Genomic DNA, 17,566 nt, shown 5'->3' with positions numbered 1-17,566 from the left:
ATGGCCGCACCAAGCAGCCTTCGAGCGGGAGGGCACGGTCGTAACAGTTGGCAAAGGCATCATTGACACTCCAGCAGCCGATGGCTTTCACATCATTGCCAGATGCCCCATGTGCTCGTGCAGTCTTCGCCGTGAAGTGTCGGGTGGCGTGCGTGGCCTTCGTCAGGCTAATATCATTCTTGCTGTGTATGAGCTTGACTCGGTCGTAGTGATCTGTGGGGAGGTTCGATGATCCCGATTTTTGTACCTAGAGCACGCAGAAAGAAACACCCACTGTCATAAGACATCTGCCTGTCAGGTCTCTCACCCCAGAAGACATACAGGTCGTACCACGACCGGTGGCCAAATTCACCATATCCCACCTTCGAGAACTCAGGAGCAAATTCAGGGACAGGTTGTGAGACTATGTGAAAGCACGCGAAAAGAAGCATGGCAAGGGCTCCGACAGGGCAGAGCTCTACATGAAAATGTCGCAGGGTGCCATGCTCGTCGAGACGGCCATGTTGGTTGCTCTTCGCATTGTCAGCCAGTGCCACGAGCACCTACATACATACACCACACAGCGGCATCAGCCCTGATCTAATACTGACTACAAACACTGTGTGATTGCTCACCGGGACAGTGTACCCCAACTGAATGTCATCTATGCAAACTTCAGAGAGGAAAAGATCGGACAGCTGCAACATTCTGGTGCCTTCACCTCGCAATGCTGTCGAGGCACCAAATAGCAGCATGGCACGGTCACGGAGACCGACAAACACCTGACGAGTGCCCGAGAATTTGGTCAGGCACCATGCCGAGCACTTTGTGAGCTCTTCGGTGGTGTATGCATCTGGGCAAGGGCAGAGACATCAATGCGACCCTCAAAACAGGCACAACGAGCAAAGGAACACTGACCTGACGTGGTCCCAGAGGCTTTGAGCTGGGAGCTCTCCGCACGCTTCGGCTCGTCATGTTTGGCAGCAGACTCAATTTGCCGGATGCGGTTGTCGTCACACAGCCGGACTTGAGCCTCAGGCACACCAAGGTAGAGGTGGTGGTGGCTCATCCGCCAGTCCTCAAGGGCACTGATGGCCTGCTGGATAAGGACTTCCCGACATTCGAGCCAGGGATGGTGTTGCTCGATCCTGGTTTCCGCTGATGAAAAAAGGAGGAGTCAATCAGCATAGATCAACGAGCCATCAGGCTCAGGAACCCACCTTCTCTCGGGTTCGCTCGTGGTTGAGAAATATGAGCACCTTGGCTGCCAAGATCAGCAGCGCGGGGACAGAGGTCCATGCTGGGGTATCAGCAACCATCTCAGCTTGGTATCTGTCCCAGTAGGTGATATAATTGCGGACGTGGCGTGCATATGCCTCGTTGGTACCCTTGTCGGCACGCTCCTCCGCCACAAGGCGGAGCCGAATTTCGTGGGAGGTCACATCCAGTGCATCGAGGGAGCGCTGCATGCCATCGGAGGCAGCAGCAGACGGCTCAACAAGCGCGGCTGCACAGGGAGCTGGCGACGGGTCCTTGACGGAGATCTCGCTAGGATCCATGGTGATCAGTCCATCAGGGATGGGAGGGTGAGCACCAGCAACGAGGCATGATGCGACAGGTTCGGTACCTGGTCCTATGAGCAGCAAACTGTCAGTACCGCCAGCAAACACACACACATCGAAAGAGACACGCACCTGGTGCAGTGCCAGCACCGCGGCACTTCTGCCTTGCCCTGGAGGCAAGGTGCTCACTCGAAGAGACAGGAGGGGCATGATGCGGAGCTGGGCCAACTCGCAGTTGAACCCGCGGGCGCTTAGCAGGGCGTTGTCGAAGACGTCAGATGGGTTATCGTGACGCATCTTTGCAGGTGCGTGGCTCGCGTCGGAACTCATGGTTAAGGGATCTGAAACGACGAAGGGAACACATCAACCTGGGAAACATCGCAGACAAGAGCATGGAGACTTACCAGGAGGTTGAGCACGGGTGGTACTGCACGCCGAGCGAGTCTCGTTTTTGTACTTTCCCGAGCCCCGTGAATTGACGTGAAAATGTGTGATATTGAGTGTGGCGGGACCTGACAGTGTGGGCTCGAGTCTGAAAACGGGAAACGGAAATTAGAGTCGCGTAGGTATGATAAAATTACGAATTATGTCGGGGATTGAGTACAGTAGTTAGCACGAGAAAAAAGGCGTTTTGGAGGAAGGGGCACTATGCCATCACGGTCCCGTGCTGTCGAGTGATTGGTGCAGTGTCTGCGCTGCTCATTCGGCAGGGCTCGCGGGTGCCAGCGGGTGTCCTGTTGTTGTTGTGTGAGGGGCGAGAACGACGTCGACGTCGACGACAAGGCAGGGTTGAGAACGGACTTACCAAAACGAGCGACCGAGCGGCAGCCGAAAGCACGTCCGAAAACGGCAGGTGAACGGTGTACTGGATGGGTGACGCTTCCTTTCTTAGCCGGGCGTCACCGACGGCGTCACCTCCCTCAGTCGGTAATCCGTCGTACACTGTATATACCAAACAAATACAAACACAGATCAAAGCATTTCCACGATCGCGATGACAAGTCGTGTGCATGTTTCCCTGTCGCTACGCATTGCAACGTTCCATGCTATGCCCCACAGCAACGGCACTGGTTGGGAAAGAGCTTGATCGTGAGCTTACTTCATTATTTCGGCCTCATCTTCTACATTACAATTTCCAGCTATATGCATTCAAATTTCAGTGGCGTGCAACCAAGATTGAGCTTGTGTAAGAGGAATCGGTGTCTTCTGGCATGATTTAGTTGGTCGTCGAACGCGGACGCGGTTTGTGCAGCAGCTGGAGTTAAACGCAGGTGGAGTCACATGATTTCCGGGAAGCTGCCATTCGCTGAACCACAGGTGAGCACCGTCTCATTTTGGAGTGTTGTTCTAGTCTTAAATTGTGTGATTCACGGAGGCGAAATAAATATCGCAGGGGAATACCTCTTGAATGTGCCATTTGTGGGTGACTTTAATTTCAATAAAGGTCAGTAACTCAAACTTCCTGACGATAGCTGGTTTCCGCCAAGTCACAACTCCTGAGCAGTCCTGAGACTCTATGGCGAGCCCATCGCTAAGCGTTTGTTCAGATCAGAGCGCAACCCGTGATCATGCGACTTCAAGCACACCGTTTTTGAACCCGTGTCCAACTCTTGTTGAGACATGATCTCAAAAAAAGGCATTCTAACACGATGGCTGCTGACGCTGTGCTCCATCAGTACTTGCCAGGACATCGGATACCCTGTACTCACCTCATCCCCATCGAGTTATGTCGAGGGCCGAATATAGGGTGCGCAACAGAACCTACTGTCTCGAATTGCATTATTCACTATCCAGTAATTTCAGATATGTTCTGGATGTTATAGCTCAGAAGTACTTACGCGGACTCCGTCGCAGTCGCTGCTGACCCGATTCTGGTCCGCACGTCAACGCTCGGCCCTCAACGTTCACCTTGATATGACTGCTCATTAATATTCTTACATCTCAGTCCCCTGAATCTCACCTGGAGGGAGGGCTTGATACAAAGGCGATCTCCCCGGTCAAATCTGGATGTCGGAACTGGATGGGTTGTGCGTTTCGTTGCCGGGGGAGCGAGACCTAGGCGAGAGGGATCTAAGGCTGCACCTGATTTTGGGGCTCTCGCATTCGCATTGGGAGACTGAGACTCATGATTCAGTACTGGTAAATACTAAGGCTACGTACATGCATAGGTATATTTGCTACAGGAAGATTCGTTGGGTACTGAGCTGACGACAAATCCTTAGCTCCAGATATGATACAAGTGTTGTATCCAGTGTCTCGCAACTTAAAACATAACCGAATCACCACCCTTCGTGTCCACGCGGCGATTTACCACCGACGAGGACCTTGATCAGCATGTCAGCACTCAGTGGCCGATATAGGGCGTTGTGTCGACGATGTCCTGACGGTGCTTTTAGTGAATGATGATGATACGTGAGGTAAGGTTATGGCATACCCGTATATGTGCCTGCTTCAAATCATCCAGTTTCTAAGGAACTGTGCTGCATGCCTCGAATTCCCTATCTGAACGAACTGTATCCCGACCTATAGCTTTGTCGGCACCAAGTGCAATAAAGAAGCGACGCGTAGTCACCTGTCCAAGTGGCCACTTGTCGGCCTCAAGCCGCCTGGCAAAATAGACGATCACACTCTCTACATCATCCGCTACGCGAATAGGTCAGAGAATTCGGCCATTAGGTGTCGCGCAGACTCACATGACGCGCCATCAGTAATGATGAGCACATTCAAGGGCTTGATGTTCTTGCATCCATCCTCCCGTCCCTTAGCAGCATACAGGTCACGGAAATAATCGCCGAGGATCATACTGAGGCGATTCCCAACAGTGGTTGGGCCACAGGGCTGGAATTTGCGAACTGCTCGTGGACAACTCTGGAGTCCTATAGAAGGGTCATCAGGATCGATTTGACGTGCAAGTATGCTACCTACCGTAACTCCCGTCATGGTTGCGTTGCAGTTCAAGAATTGTATGTCTATGCCAGCGGCACTGGCGTTATATTGGCTCGCTACATCGACGAGCGTGGCGAGAGCCTGTTCCGCCTGAACAGGAGGGGGATTTCAGCCCATGGACAAGGAATACGACAAACATCATACCTCATTCCACAGCGAACCAGTCATAGATGAAGAATCATCCATGATGAGTCGTGTCATAATTGCGAAGCGTCTGAAGCGCATCTTGCAACGATTCTGCACGCAGAGGCTGGCGGAGATACTCCGCTCGCGTCGGAAATGGAGCTGGTCGTGGGATCGTAAATGTCGAGTGAGACTTCGGAGGGAATAAATACCTTGGCATCATTGTGAGGGGGCAAGGGCATTGCTAATGCGGCAGAGGTAGAATATGGTGACAGCGCTGATCCATAGTTACTGGTGTGGCCCAACAAGAGATAATTTGTTCTCCTTTGCACGATCATGCAGACAAGTCACCAAATTGGCCGTACTGGAACGCGTTCGCGCCTTTGACAGGCAGTTTCCCATGATAGCCTTGGTCCGTCTTTGAACAGTGGACCAAAAGCGATAAAGATGTGGATAGGGATGTATGGACGAGTACGGTGGGAGCAATCCGACGGGAGTTAGAAGAGAACTTGGAACCCCACAGACCAACAACTAGATGCTGTTTGACTGAAGGTCATATCTCCATCCTGTTAAGTAGTTGAAGAGGGATCAGAGGACACCGCAATGAGGATTCAAATTTCAAATGGACATGCCCAGATCCAGAACCAGTCACATTCAAGTCTCCAGAAAAAGTAACTCGTATGTAGTTGGGTATTGGATGAAGGATCGAGCTTGCGAGCGAATAGACCAAAGACCATTGTTTATCGTTCTGACCGTCTGCTCTGCTCGATACTTGAAGATAATGAAATCAGAAAACAAAGGAAGGATGGTAGAGAAGATATCTGAAAGCTAGTAAATTATAATCTGTAGCGTGCCCTTCTCCTCGAGGTCAACGCGTGCAGCATACCACCTATGTATCCGGGTTTCGGTGCGCCACCGAGGTGACGGGTGACGCCGCTCGAAAGGTAACTGCGCGTCACGAAGCCACCAGCCGGTACAAACGCTTGGGTGACGCCATCGTCTCGGTGGAGTACATAGGCAGGGAGGATTACCAGCCTGCCGCTGCCCGCCGAATACATGCCGACCGATGAGGACGAGAACACACTGCGAGCAAGAGCGAGACATCTTGCAGGCTGCCAGCTGCTCCTTGGTGTGTGTTTCCGTGCGTGTTTCCTCTACTCCTCTTCCTTGGCGCATTCTCGTTCAGCTGTGTCCTCTTAGTTTTCTTTATAGATCCATGCTACTATGGCATTGTAACCGAGGGTCAGTAATACCACAAAGGGAGAGAGAGGTGTGAGTCCCTCATTTTGCAGATGACCTGACCTTCCGGTTTTGCAGACGACTCTCTTCCCCATTTCGAAAAGACAACTCCTCCCAAGACAACCTCCTCTGTTCCCGTTCCGAGGCCTCGCTGTGGCATTCTCGAACTGAAAGTTGTCAGCATTCTCATCTATTGTCTGTGGGTGCAATTCTTCTCTTGCCGGTGGTGTTCTCGAACTGAAGGTTTGCCGCTAGCATTCTCACAGCATTCTCGTCATCTTACCATCCTAGTTCTTTTTTTTTTTGCTGAATCAAATAGATCTTTTCGAGAAAAACTGTGATACTACAATATGTGCTCATTACAGAGGTAGAGTATGAAAAAATTATGCCAATGAAAATAGAGAAGATCGAGCTCGATCGAGCTTGTGAGCGAAGAAGACTGTCAGCGAGAAATGAATCAAGGGTAATTGGCAGCTGCTGCGAGTGCATCCTTGGTGCCACTCCCACCCCCCTTCTGCAGATACTCACAGAACGTGCGAGGCTTTTTAAGGTCAGGGTGGGTCTCGTACTTCTCGCGCAGAAAACGGAGTGCCAGGTTGACACTCCAGTTCGGCTTCCGTGCGAGTGTCTCGACCAGAACTGTGATTTTTTTCTGTCGGCAGTTTTCTGTTCGCAGAGTGCTGATGTTATGTCTCCAGCGTGCCTGCCAGCGCTCGTCAAGGTCACGGACTGCGAGAAATCCATTCAACCCAGCAACATACTCATCCCAAACTTGCATGATGCGGGTGACAGGTTGGAAGGTGTACAGGGGAAGATAATCCCCTGATACCCACTCCCAGCTATGCTTCAGCAGCCGCTCGGCACCAAATCAGTCCACCAGAGAGGTCCATTGCTGCTGACGAGCATCGAGGTCTGCAGCAGTAGCAGCATCAGTGCTGGTAGCCACAGAAGTTGGTGGGGGAATGATGATGGGCATGGCGGGAGGGGCAGGATGAGCAGTGGGGGGTGGGAAGAGTGAAAGTGGAGCGATCTGTGGGCCTGAAGATACACTTGATGCTGCTGTTGTGGCTGATTTGAGGGGAGGAACTGCAGGACCAAGTGCCACTGGAGGTACTACAGTGGCAGGCAGAGCACCTTTCGACCTATCAGTTTCTTTTCCCTGTGTGTGAAAAACTGCTGACTGTGACTCACCATGACGACGACGACGAGGTCGACCAGACTCAGCTGCCATCTCCAGTCGTGAAACCTGTTCGCGAAGCAGTGCAAGCTCTTCTGCATTCTTTCGGTTGGCTTCTTCCTGTGCAAGGCGTGATGATGCGACGAATCCTTGCATGCTTCGGGCATACTGCTCTGGGAGGTGTTGCAGTGCCAACCGGGCCTCCTTGTCGACCCTGGCGAGCACGGCTGTCGAGCTTGCTGCAAATTCATGGAACACATCACCTCGAAAGGGTGCAAACCCAAATATTGGGCATGTTGGGTCTTTGACAAATAGGACAGCAGCATCCTGTATAAGGACCCGACGGAGCCACATGAGGAGTCGCAGGAAGCCCTTCAAGGCAATATCCCGTCCCGCACGGCCGAGCATTGCCTCTCACTGCTGCAGGGCAGCACTCTCCTGCTCGACCCATGGAAAAATCTGCGAGAGGAGCTCTGCAGGAGGCTCTGGTTTCGAATCACAGGTGAGGGCAAGCTGTCAGATGGCAGACACTAGCTTACCGAGATGGTCCCGAGCTAGGAAGTACTGCTCGGGCTTCCTTGCATTGAACATGGCCGCACCAAGCAGCCCTTCGAGCGGGAGGGCACGGTCGTAACAGTTGGCAAAGGCATCATTGACACTCCAGCAGCCGATGGCTTTCACATCATTGCCAGATGCCCCATGTGCTCGTGCAGTCTTCGCCGTGAAGTGTCGGGTGGCGTGCGTGGCCTTCGTCAGGCTAATATCATTCTTGCTGTGTATGAGCTTGACTTGGTCGTAGTGATCTGTGGGGAGGTTCGATGATCCTGATTTTTGTACCTAGAGCACACAGAAAGAAACACCCACTGTCATAAGACATCTGCCTGTCAGGTCTCTCACCCCAGAAGACATACAGGTCGTACCACGACCGGTGGCCAAATTCACCATATCCCACCTTCGAGAACTCAGGAGCAAATTCAGGGACAGGTTGTGAGACTATGTGAAAGCACGCGAAAAGAAGCATGGCAAGGGCTCCGACAGGGCAGAGCTCTACATGAAAATGTCGCAGGGTGCCATGCTCGTCGAGACGGCCATGTTGGTTGCTCTTCGCATTGTCAGCCAGTGCCACGAGCACCTACATACATACACCACACAGCGGCATCAGCCCTGATCTAATACTGACTACAAACACTGTGTGATTGCTCACCGGGACAGTGTACCCCAACTGAATGTCATCTATGCAAACTTCAGAGAGGAAAAGATCAGACAGCTGCAACATTCTGGTGCCTTCACCTCGCAATGCTGTCGAGGCACCAAATAGCAGCATGGCACGGTCACGGAGACCGACAAACACCTGACGAGTGCCCGAGAATTTGGTCAGGCACCATGCCGAGCACTTTGTGAGCTCTTCGGTGGTGTATGCATCTGGGCAAGGGCAGAGACATCAATCGCGACCCTCAAAACAGGCACAACGAGCAAAGGAACACTGACCTGACAGTGGTCCCAGAGGCTTTGAGTACCTGGGAGCTCTCCGCACGCTTCGGCTCGTCATGTTTGGCAGCAGACTCAATTTGCCGGATGCGGTTGTCGTCACACAGCCGGACTTGAGCCTCAGGCACACCAAGGTAGAGGTGGTAGTGGCTCATCCGCCAGTCCTCAAGGGCACTGATGGCCTGCTGGATAACGGACTTCCCGACATTCGAGCCAGGGATGGTGTTGCTCGATCCTGGTTTCCACTGATGAAAAAAGGAGGAGTCAATCAGCATAGATCAACGAGCCATCAGGCTCAGGAACCCACCTTCTCTCGGGTTCGCTCGTGGTTGAGAAATATGAGCACCTTGGCTGCCAAGATCAGGCAGCGCGGGGACAGAGGTCCATGCTGGGGTATCAGCAACCATCTCAGCTTGGTATCTGTCCCAGTAGGTGATATAATTGCGGACGTGGCGTGCATATGCCTCGTTGGTACCCTTGTCGGCACGCTCCTCCGCCACAAGGCGGAGCCGAATTTCGTGGGAGGTCACATCCAGTGCATCGAGGGAGCGCTGCATGCCATCGGAGGCAGCAGCAGACGGCTCAACAAGCGCGGCTGCACAGGGAGCTGGCGACGGGTCCTTGACGGAGATCTCGCTAGGATCCATGGTGATCAGTCCATCAGGGATGGGAGGGTGAGCACCAGCAACGAGGCATGATGCGACAGGTTCGGTACCTGGTCCTATGAGCAGCAAACTGTCAGTACCGCCAGCAAACACACACACATCGAAAGAGACACGCACCTGGTGCAGTGCCAGCACCGCGGCACTTCTGCCTTGCCCTGGAGGCAAGGTGCTCACTCGAAGAGACAGGAGGGGCATGATGCGGAGCTGGGCCAACTCGCAGTTGAACCCGCGGGCGCTTAGCAGGGCGTTCGTCGAAGACGTCAGATGGGTTATCGTGACGCATCTTTGCAGGTGCATGGCTCGCGTCGGAACTCATGGTTAAGGGATCTGAAACGACGAAGGGAACACATCAACCTGGGAAACATCGCAGACAAGAGCATGGAGACTTACCAGGAGGTTGAGCACGGGTGGTACTGCACGCCGAGCGAGTCTCGTTTTTGTACTTTCCCGAGCCCCGTGAATTGACGTGAAAATGTGTGATATTGAGTGTGGCAGGGACCTGACAGTGTGGGCTCGAGTCTGAAACACGGGAAACGGAAATTAGAGTCGCGTAGGTATGATAAAATTACGAATTATGTCGGGGATTGAGTACAGTAGTTAGCACGAGAAAAAAGGCGTTTTGGAGGAAGGGGCACTATGCCATCACGGTCCCGTGCTGTCGAGTGATTGGTGCAGTGTCTGCGCTGCTCATTCGGCAGAGCTCGCGGGTGCCAGCGGGTGTCCTGTTGTTGTTGTGTGAGGGGCGAGAACGACGTCGACGTCGACGACAAGGCAGGGTTGAGAACGGACTTACCAAAACGAGCGACCGAGCGGCAGCCGAAAGCACGTCCGAAAACGGCAGGTGAACGGTGTACTGGATGGGTGACGCTTCCTTTCTTAGCCGGGCGTCACCGACGGCGTCACCTCCCTCAGTCGGTAATCCGTCGTACACTGTATATACCAAACAAATACAAACACAGATCAAAGCATTTCCACGATCGCGATGACAAGTCGTGTGCATGTTTCCCTGTCGCTACGCATTGCAACGTTCCATGCTATGCCCCACAGCAACGGCACTGGTTGGGAAAGAGCTTGATCGTGAGCTTACTTCATTATTTCGGCCTCATCTTCTACATTACAATTTCCAGCTATATGCATTCAAATTTCAGTGGCGTGCAACCAAGATTGAGCTTGTGTAAGAGAAATCGGTGTCTTCTGGCATGATTTAGTTGGTCGTCGAACGCGGACGCGGTTTGTGCAGCTGGAGTTAAACGCAGGTGGAGTCACATGATTTCCGGGAAGCTGCCATTCGCTGAACCATAGGTGAGCACCGTCTCATTTTAGAGTGTTGTTCTAGTCTTAAATTGTGTGATTCACGGAGGCGAAATAAATATCGCAGGGGAATTACCTCTTGAATGTGCCATTTGTGGGTGACTTTGATTTCAATCAAGGGCAGTAACTCAGCTTCCTGACGATAGCTGGTTTCCGCCAGTCACAACTCCTGAGCAGTCCTGAGACTCTATGGCGAGCCATCGCTAAGCGTTTGTTCAGATCAGAGCGCAACCGTGATCATGCGACTTCAAGCACACCGTTTTGAAACCGTGTCCAACTCTTGTTGAGACATGAATCTCAAAAAAAAGGCATTCTAACACGATGGCTGTGACGCTGTGCTCCATCAGTACTTGCCAGGACATCGGATACCCTGTACTCACCTCATCCCATCGAGTTATGTCGAGGGCCGAATATAGGGTGCGCAACAGAACCTACTGTCTCGAATGCATTATTCACTATCCAGTAATTTCAGATATGTTCTGGAGGTTATAGCTCAGAAGTACTTACGCGGACTCCGTTGCAGTCGCTGCTGACCCGATTCTGGTCCGCACGTCAACGCTCGGCCCTCAACGTTCACCTTGATATGACTGTCATTAATATTCTTACATCTCAGTCCCTGAATCTCACCTGGAGGGAGGCTTGATACAAAGGCGATCTCCCCGGTCAAATCTGGATGTCGGAACTGGATGGTGTTGTGCGTTTCGTTTGCCAGGGGAGCGAGACCTAGGCGAGAGGGATATCTAAGGCTGCACCTGATTTTGGGGCTCTCGCATTCGCATTGGGAGACTGAGACTCATGATTCAGTACTGGTAAAGTACTAAGGCTACGTACATGCATAGGTATATTTGCTACAGGAAGATTCGTTGGGTACTGAGCTGACGACAAATCCTTAGCTCCAGATATGATACAAGTGTTGTATCCAGTGTCTCGCAACTTAAAACATAACCGAATCACCACCCTTCGTGTCCACGCGGCGATTTATACCACCGACGAGGACCTTGATCAGCATGTCAGCACTCAGTGGGCCGATATAGGGCGTTGTGTCGACGATGTCCTGACGGTGCTTTTAGTAAATCATGATGATACGTGAGGTAAGGTTATGGCATACCCGTACATGTGCCTGCTTCAAATCATCCAGCTTTCTAAGGAACTGTGCTGCATGCCTCGAATTCCCTATCTGAACGAACTGTATCCCGACCTATAGCTTTGTCGGCACCAAGTGCAATAAACAAGCGATGCGTAGTCACCTGTCCGGGTGGCCACTTGTCGGCCTCAAGCCGCCTGGCAAAATAGACGATCACACTCTCTACATCGTCCGCTACGCGAATAGGTCAGAGAATTCGGCCATTAGGTGTCGCGCAGACTCACATGACGCGCCATCAGTAATGATGAGCACATTCAAGGGCTTGATGTTCTTGCATCCATCCTCCCGTCCCTTAGCAGCATACAGGTCACGGAAATAATCGCCGAGGATCATACTGAGGCGATTCCCAACAGTGGTTGGGCCACAGGGCTGGAATTTGGCGAACTGCTCGTGGACAACTCTGGAGTCCTATTGAAGCGTCATCAGGATCGATTTGTGACGTGCAAGTATGCTACTTACCGTAACTCCCATCATGGTTGCGCTGCAGTTCAAGAATTGTATGTCTATGCCAGCGGCACTGGCGTCATATTGGCTCGCTACACCGACGAGCGTGGCGAGAGCCTGTTCCGCCTGAACAGCAGGGGGATTTCAGCCCTCATGGACAAGGAATACGACAAACATCATACCTCATTCCACAGCGAACCAGTCATAGATGAAGAATCATCCATGATGATAGTGGTGTCATAATTGCGCAGCGTCTGAAGCGCATCTTGCAACGATTCTGCACGCAGAGGCTGGCGGAGATACTCTGCTCGCGTCGGAAATGGAGAAGAAACGGCTGGTCGTGGAATCATAAATGTTGAGTGAGACTTCGGAGGGGAATAAATACCTTTGGCATCATTGTGAGGGGGCAAGGGCATTGCTAATGCAGCAGAGGTAGAATATGGTGACAGCACTGATCCATAGTTGCTGGTGTGCCCAACAAGAGATAATTTGTTCTCCTTTGCACGATCATCAGACAAGTCACCAAATTGGCCCTTACTGGAACGCGTTCGCGCCTTTGACAGGCAGTTTCCCATGATAGCCTTGGTCCGTCTTTGAACAGTGGACAAAAGCGATAAAGATGTATGCAGGGACGTATGGACGAGTACGGTGGATGAAATAGGAGCAATCCAACGGGAGTTAGAAGAGAACTTGGAACCACACTGACCAACAACTTAGATGCTGTTTGACTGAAGATCATATCGTCCATCTCGTTAAGTAGTTGAAGAATCAGAGAACACTGCAACTAATGTGCATCGCACACCTGCCACAATAGATACAAACAAGGTGACAAGTCAAGGTTTGAGATCATTTTCTTCTCGGTCCTAGGGCCGGGACAAGTCAAGGTTTGAGATCATTTGGGTGACAAGTCAAGGTTTGAGATCATTTGGGTGACAAGTCAAGGTTTGAGATCATTTGGCCGGCTGCGTTCGCCAAGTTGAAATTGTGACTTCGCGTCGGAAATGATCTCAAACCTTGACTTGTCACCCAAATGATCTCAAACCTTGACTTGTCCCGGCCCTAGGACCGAGAAGAAAATGATCTCAAACCTTGACTTGTCACCTTGTTTGTATCTATTGTGGCAGGTGTGCGATGCACATTAGTTGCAGTGTTCTCTGATTCTTCAACTACTTAACGAGATGGACGATATGATCTTCAGTCAAACAGCATCTAAGTTGTTGGTCAGTGTGGTTCCAAGTTCTCTTGGGCTATAACCCTATTTTTAGACATAGATTCTATGATTTTTTCGATTGGCCGTGTAAGGGGAGGGGAGAAATTACCCGGACATATTTTAAAATCATCAATTGGCACGGCAAACAACAAATGACCGTTGTCATCTATGACTGGTCGCTATGATGAGGTATGATTGTTTGTCGTATTTTGTCCATGCAGATGAAAATCCCCCTGATGTTCAGCGGAACAGGCTCTCGCCAGCTCGTTCGATGTAGCAGCCAACACTATGACCCTAGTGCGCTGGCATAGAATACAATTTCTTGATGCAGCGCAACCATGACGGGAGTTACGGTAGGTAGCATACTTGCACGTCACAAATCGATCCTGATGACGCTTCAATAGGACTCCAGAGTTGTCCACGAGCAGTTCGCAAAATTCCGGCCCTGTGGCCCAACCACTGTTTGGGAATTGCCTCAGTATGATCCTCGGCGATTATTTCCCGTGAACTGTATGCTGCTAAGGGACGGGAGGATTCATGCAAGAACATCAAGCCCTTGAATGTGCTCATCATTACTGATGGCGCGTCATGTGAGTCTGCGCGACACCTAATGGCCGAATTCTCTGACCTATTCGCGTAGCGGACGATGTAGAGAGTGTGATCGTCTATTTTGCTAGGCTGCTTGAGGCCGACAAGTGGCCACTTGGACAGGTGACTACGCATCGCTTGTTTATTGGACTTGGTGCCGACAAAGCTATAGGTCGGGATACAGTTCGTTCAGATAGGGAATTCGAGGCATGCAGCACAGTTCCTTAGAAAGCTGGATGATTTGAAGCAGGCACATATACGGGTATGCCATAACTTTACCTCACGTATCATCATGATTTACTAAAAGCACCGTCAGGACATCGTTGACACAACGCCCTATATCGGCCAACTGCATGCTGACATGCTGATCAAGGTCCTTGTCGGTGGTATCAATCGCCGCGTGGACACGAAGGGTGGTGGTGCGGTTGTGTTTTAAGTTGCGAGATACTGGATAAAACACTTGCATCATATCTGGAGCTAAGGATTTGTCGCCAGCTCAGTAATCAACAAATCTTCCTGTAGTAAATATACCTGTGCATGTACGTATCCTTAGTGATTTACTTGAACCATGAGTCTCAGTCGTCCAATGCGAATGCGAGAGCCCCAAAAGCAGGCGCAGCCTTAGACATCCCTCTCGCCTAGGTCTCGCTCCCTCGGCGAACGAAGCGCACAACAACATTCAGATCTGATCGGGGAGATCGTTTTCATATCAAGTTGAACATTGAGGGTCGAGCGTCGACGCGCTGACCAGAACCGGGTCGGCAACGACCGTGACAGACTCCACGTAGGTACTTCTGAGTTAATATAACCTCCAGAACATATTTGAAAATTCTGCGGAAGTTCATTGGTCACAAACACGTCAACGAGTAGATGAAGGGACTGTTAGTATTTTCCCGAACAATTGTACAATCCTGTCCAACTGCCTGGCTACTAGAAAATTAAAGTAACTAGCAAATCACACAATCAAGAGGTAAATCACCTGCGATACTTAGTTTGCCTCCGTGAGTTACACAGTTAAAGTGGTAGAAACCATGTTTTAGGGCTTGTGCGCATGATGAAAGAGAGATTGGAGGAGACTAAGACTAATAGAACGAGGACGAGAAGAGAAAACTGCTACAGCATCAGACAGGCCTTCCTTAAGCCGGCGAGGACTAGGTTGCACGCCACTGAATGCGCATAGCTGGAAATTTTAATTTAGAAAAGAGCAGGCCGAAATAATGAAGTAAGCTCACTGTATCAGAGAGCTCAAGCTCTTTCCTAACCAGTGCCATTGCTGTGGAGATGTGAAAGGTGTGGGCACGACTTCATGGGTGCGTGAGAACAACATAGACAGTCTGACCAGGGGACTCCTGTCTAGGGGACTCCCCTAGTCAAACTAGTATTACCACAAATTGAACCGAATCGAAATGATGTAGGAGTTCGTTATAAGTTCGACGGTCGAAGTGGAACGAACCGAAGTGTAATGAATTCGGCTCAAAGCTCCAGCCAAATGAAAAGTTTGCTACATTCTACCGTAAAGTTGAGTAGATATGAAGTGGCTATGTTTCATTCTATGTTATCGTCGTCGACATCTTGTAATAGATCAGCAAGCTCGTCAAACTTCCCTGTATCTATCAACTCCTGTGCAGCCCTTCGTGTCACGGGCCAGGAAATCTGGTAGTTATCCTCTGTTGCAATCAGGTCGGTCCCTTGTGAAGACATAGTGTCTCCTGTCTGTAAGAAAACTTGAGAATCTGGAGTGCTTCTAGTACTCGTGGTGAGAGTCTGCTTCGATCGGTCTTCTTGGAGTGCCTTAATGCGCTGTGCGGCGAGATATTCTGTCGAAGGCTGGTTACCACTGGCGGAGAGAGGGTAAGGGAGGGTCATTCTGGCCGCTACATGGTCAGCAGGACGAAGGTCCATATATGTTGGGTCATGTGAGTAATGCATGATAAAGCTTTGAATCTCAAGCAAGGAGGGTGACAAGCCTATGTAGATCATGGTCTATCACGCTCTGCTCGAGGGGAACAAAACACATATGGAGTCTCCAAGGTGATGATGGTCATCTACACTGTACAGTAAAGCATATACCAAACAGACAACGGTTAGTAACACTACTTGGTCCTGGCGATGTTCGCTATCGTAGAGCCATTGCTACAGGTAGACAATCTCTAGGTACTCACGACTAATGTAAAAAATGTCGTCACTCAAGATATTTGGGAAGTGAACCTCGGCCAAGCCCCCATTTAGCGCCTTCCATGAAAACACCACCTGCTCCGGGGAAGGCACAAACTGAAGCCCAACACAGTTAACAGGTCTTGAAGCTTCTGAAGCGCGTTCGGGTGAAGGTTTGAACAGGAGGAAGCCAGCCGACTTGCCCCTGATCATTAGAAATTCGCGTGTTCCGTCGCTGACGAGGGAATAATTGACGATCCCGATTGCGTACGGTGTTCCAGGGCCGCTGAAGATCTCGTTGGCACTAGCGCTATCAATCTTGATGGCTGAACACAGCGAGCATTCCAATGTCACGTGCATTTTATTGTCAGTTGTCCCTTGTCGAACGACGATCGAGAGGGAGTATCACTAGAGGGACTCGCAGTCCAAGACTGGTCATAGTCATATCCAGTCTCCCAGATCCAAGATCCAACCCTCGACCGCCCACGAAGCACTGCGGTGATCGAGGAACAGCACGCGAATTGTGATAATTCGCAGCCTGGCCCGTCCAGTTCAGGACAGAAGGGTCGCCATCCTGCATGACGGCTTCAATGAGCCTGCCGAAAGCGCGCTCTCCTTCTCCATACGCGATATGCAGGCTGACATTAAATATTCCCATCAGGGAGTAGGCCATATCCTCGACCCTTGTTGTTTTGCGTCTGGCTGCCCACTGCATCCGCTCATTCACCCAAAATGCAGCTGGAGCGAAGTCGCAGATGTCACGACGAGGAATTCCAGTGGCGCTTTCCAGAGTGCTCAACATGATGCACCCGGAGCGCTCCGTGTCGGGATGTTTGTCATTTTGATTACGCGTCATGGGTATCCAGTGCTGGTTGAAGAATTTGATACGGATGGGTGCAAGGAGTTCTTGTAAGGTCCAACCTCTCTCCGTCCATTCGTCGCGCGGTATGTCGTCCATTGTCTTGCTTTGTGCCAGATGGGCGATGCAGATCTCCGACTTGCGATACCACTGGAACATGGAGCGAATCGACTCGTCGAGCTCGGCACTGCTGCTCTTGTCGATGCAGCAAGTGTCCGACCACGCAAATTCCACATCGTACTCCCTAGCCTTTTCGCAGAAGTTCATCAGCTTTTCAAATCCTGGAGTTTTAAGCTCGGACTTCTTCATCTCTTCAAATGTATCATAGCTGGGCTCTCCTTTGCCCCATCGATGAGATAGAGTGGCGTACTTGACAGTTTTCGATGGTGGATGATAAGACTGAAGAAAACGCGCCCTGAAGTGCTCCCTCACATCCTCACGACTAACAAGCGTCATGTCTGATAGGCGGATAAGGCGGATCGGGATGTGGTTCATCACATGCTGATCGAATTCGTCTAGGCGGTCTTTTGTGGATCGATCCATGACTGTTAAACTATCACAAACCTCAATGAATTTGTGGGACAAAACATGTAGCGTACAATGCCTCTCACCTCGCGTGGGCGTCAATGAATGTTACGATCAGGTAGCGCTGCAAAACGTCTCTATAGACGCGATCG

At 51.1% G+C, this 17,566-nt stretch overlaps 5 protein-coding genes across 5 annotated transcripts; 2 read left to right on the top strand and 3 right to left on the bottom strand.

Moving 5' to 3' along the window:
* The first annotated feature begins 2,735 nt into the window (after window positions 1-2,735).
* On the top strand, window positions 2,736-3,709 carry EDB91DRAFT_1124924 (uncharacterized protein). The gene is made up of 5 exons (XM_041318376.1): window positions 2,736-2,858; window positions 2,917-2,985; window positions 3,058-3,082; window positions 3,178-3,269; window positions 3,345-3,709. Exons 3-5 carry the CDS (start codon window positions 3,058-3,060, stop codon window positions 3,468-3,470), a joined length of 243 nt encoding a protein of 80 aa, XP_041178432.1. The 5' UTR covers window positions 2,736-2,858; window positions 2,917-2,985; the 3' UTR covers window positions 3,471-3,709.
* A 51-nt stretch (window positions 3,710-3,760) lies between these two features.
* Window positions 3,761-5,038, bottom strand: EDB91DRAFT_1335728 (uncharacterized protein). Its single transcript, XM_041325508.1, has 7 exons — window positions 4,823-5,038; window positions 4,632-4,772; window positions 4,467-4,577; window positions 4,235-4,409; window positions 4,114-4,184; window positions 3,976-4,064; window positions 3,761-3,921 (listed from the first exon to the last, which is right to left on the bottom strand). The coding sequence occupies exons 1-6, from the start codon at window positions 4,946-4,948 to the stop codon at window positions 3,993-3,995; spliced, it is 696 nt and encodes a 231-aa protein (XP_041178431.1). The 5' UTR covers window positions 4,949-5,038; the 3' UTR covers window positions 3,761-3,921; window positions 3,976-3,992.
* A 6,165-nt stretch (window positions 5,039-11,203) lies between these two features.
* EDB91DRAFT_216874 (uncharacterized protein) lies at window positions 11,204-12,939 on the bottom strand. Its single transcript, XM_041326487.1, has 8 exons — window positions 12,881-12,939; window positions 12,602-12,826; window positions 12,261-12,382; window positions 12,094-12,204; window positions 11,859-12,042; window positions 11,738-11,808; window positions 11,599-11,688; window positions 11,204-11,544 (listed from the first exon to the last, which is right to left on the bottom strand). Exons 2-8 carry the CDS (start codon window positions 12,651-12,653, stop codon window positions 11,425-11,427), a joined length of 750 nt encoding a protein of 249 aa, XP_041178430.1. The 5' UTR covers window positions 12,654-12,826; window positions 12,881-12,939; the 3' UTR covers window positions 11,204-11,424.
* Window positions 12,940-13,835: 896 nt separating this feature from the next.
* On the top strand, window positions 13,836-14,312 carry EDB91DRAFT_1051223 (uncharacterized protein; the record flags this gene model as incomplete). Its single annotated transcript, XM_041313597.1, has 4 exons — window positions 13,836-13,878; window positions 13,929-13,999; window positions 14,049-14,138; window positions 14,184-14,312. Coding segments are annotated over 4 exons (333 nt in total), but the record flags the coding sequence as incomplete, so codon positions are not given.
* Window positions 14,313-16,126: 1,814 nt separating this feature from the next.
* EDB91DRAFT_216843 (heterokaryon incompatibility protein-domain-containing protein) lies at window positions 16,127-17,566 on the bottom strand. The gene is made up of 2 exons (XM_041326486.1): window positions 17,501-17,566; window positions 16,127-17,442 (listed from the first exon to the last, which is right to left on the bottom strand). Exon 2 carries the CDS (start codon window positions 17,430-17,432, stop codon window positions 16,398-16,400), a length of 1,035 nt encoding a protein of 344 aa, XP_041178428.1. The 5' UTR covers window positions 17,433-17,442; window positions 17,501-17,566; the 3' UTR covers window positions 16,127-16,397.

Source organism: Suillus paluster (assembly GCF_016628075.1).
Source record: "Suillus paluster strain FC165 chromosome Unknown EDB91scaffold_18, whole genome shotgun sequence".
Lineage (NCBI taxonomy): Eukaryota > Fungi > Basidiomycota > Agaricomycetes > Boletales > Suillaceae > Suillus > Suillus paluster.
Note: the sequence above shows the minus strand (reverse complement) of the source record. Positions and strands in the feature narration are given on the sequence as shown.

What these genes read in the sequence shown, in the direction of transcription:
- EDB91DRAFT_1124924 (XM_041318376.1), top strand. Translation starts at nt 3,058, where the DNA reads ATGGCGAGCCCATCGCTAAGCGTTT. An exon ending in GAGCCCATCGCTAAGCGTTT is followed by an intron (nt 3,083 to 3,177) that starts GTTCAGATCAGA and finishes TCTCAAAAAAAG; the next exon opens with GCATTCTAACACGATGGCTG. An exon ending in CCTCATCCCCATCGAGTTAT is followed by an intron (nt 3,270 to 3,344) that starts GTCGAGGGCCGA and finishes CAGTAATTTCAG; the next exon opens with ATATGTTCTGGATGTTATAG.
- EDB91DRAFT_1335728 (XM_041325508.1), bottom strand. Translation starts at nt 4,948, where the DNA reads ATGATCGTGCAAAGGAGAACAAATTATCTCTTGTTGGGCCACACCAGT. An exon ending in CAACCATGACGGGAGTTACG is followed by an intron (nt 4,410 to 4,466) that starts GTAGGTAGCATA and finishes ATAGGACTCCAG; the next exon opens with AGTTGTCCACGAGCAGTTCG. An exon ending in CATTACTGATGGCGCGTCAT is followed by an intron (nt 4,185 to 4,234) that starts GTGAGTCTGCGC and finishes CTATTCGCGTAG; the next exon opens with CGGATGATGTAGAGAGTGTG.
- EDB91DRAFT_216874 (XM_041326487.1), bottom strand. Translation starts at nt 12,653, where the DNA reads ATGGGAAACTGCCTGTCAAAGGCGCGAACGCGTTCCAGTAAGGGCCAA. An exon ending in CATTACTGATGGCGCGTCAT is followed by an intron (nt 11,809 to 11,858) that starts GTGAGTCTGCGC and finishes CTATTCGCGTAG; the next exon opens with CGGACGATGTAGAGAGTGTG. An exon ending in TGAAGCAGGCACATGTACGG is followed by an intron (nt 11,545 to 11,598) that starts GTATGCCATAAC and finishes AAGCACCGTCAG; the next exon opens with GACATCGTCGACACAACGCC.
- EDB91DRAFT_216843 (XM_041326486.1), bottom strand. Translation starts at nt 17,432, where the DNA reads ATGGATCGATCCACAAAAGACCGCCTAGACGAATTCGATCAGCATGTG.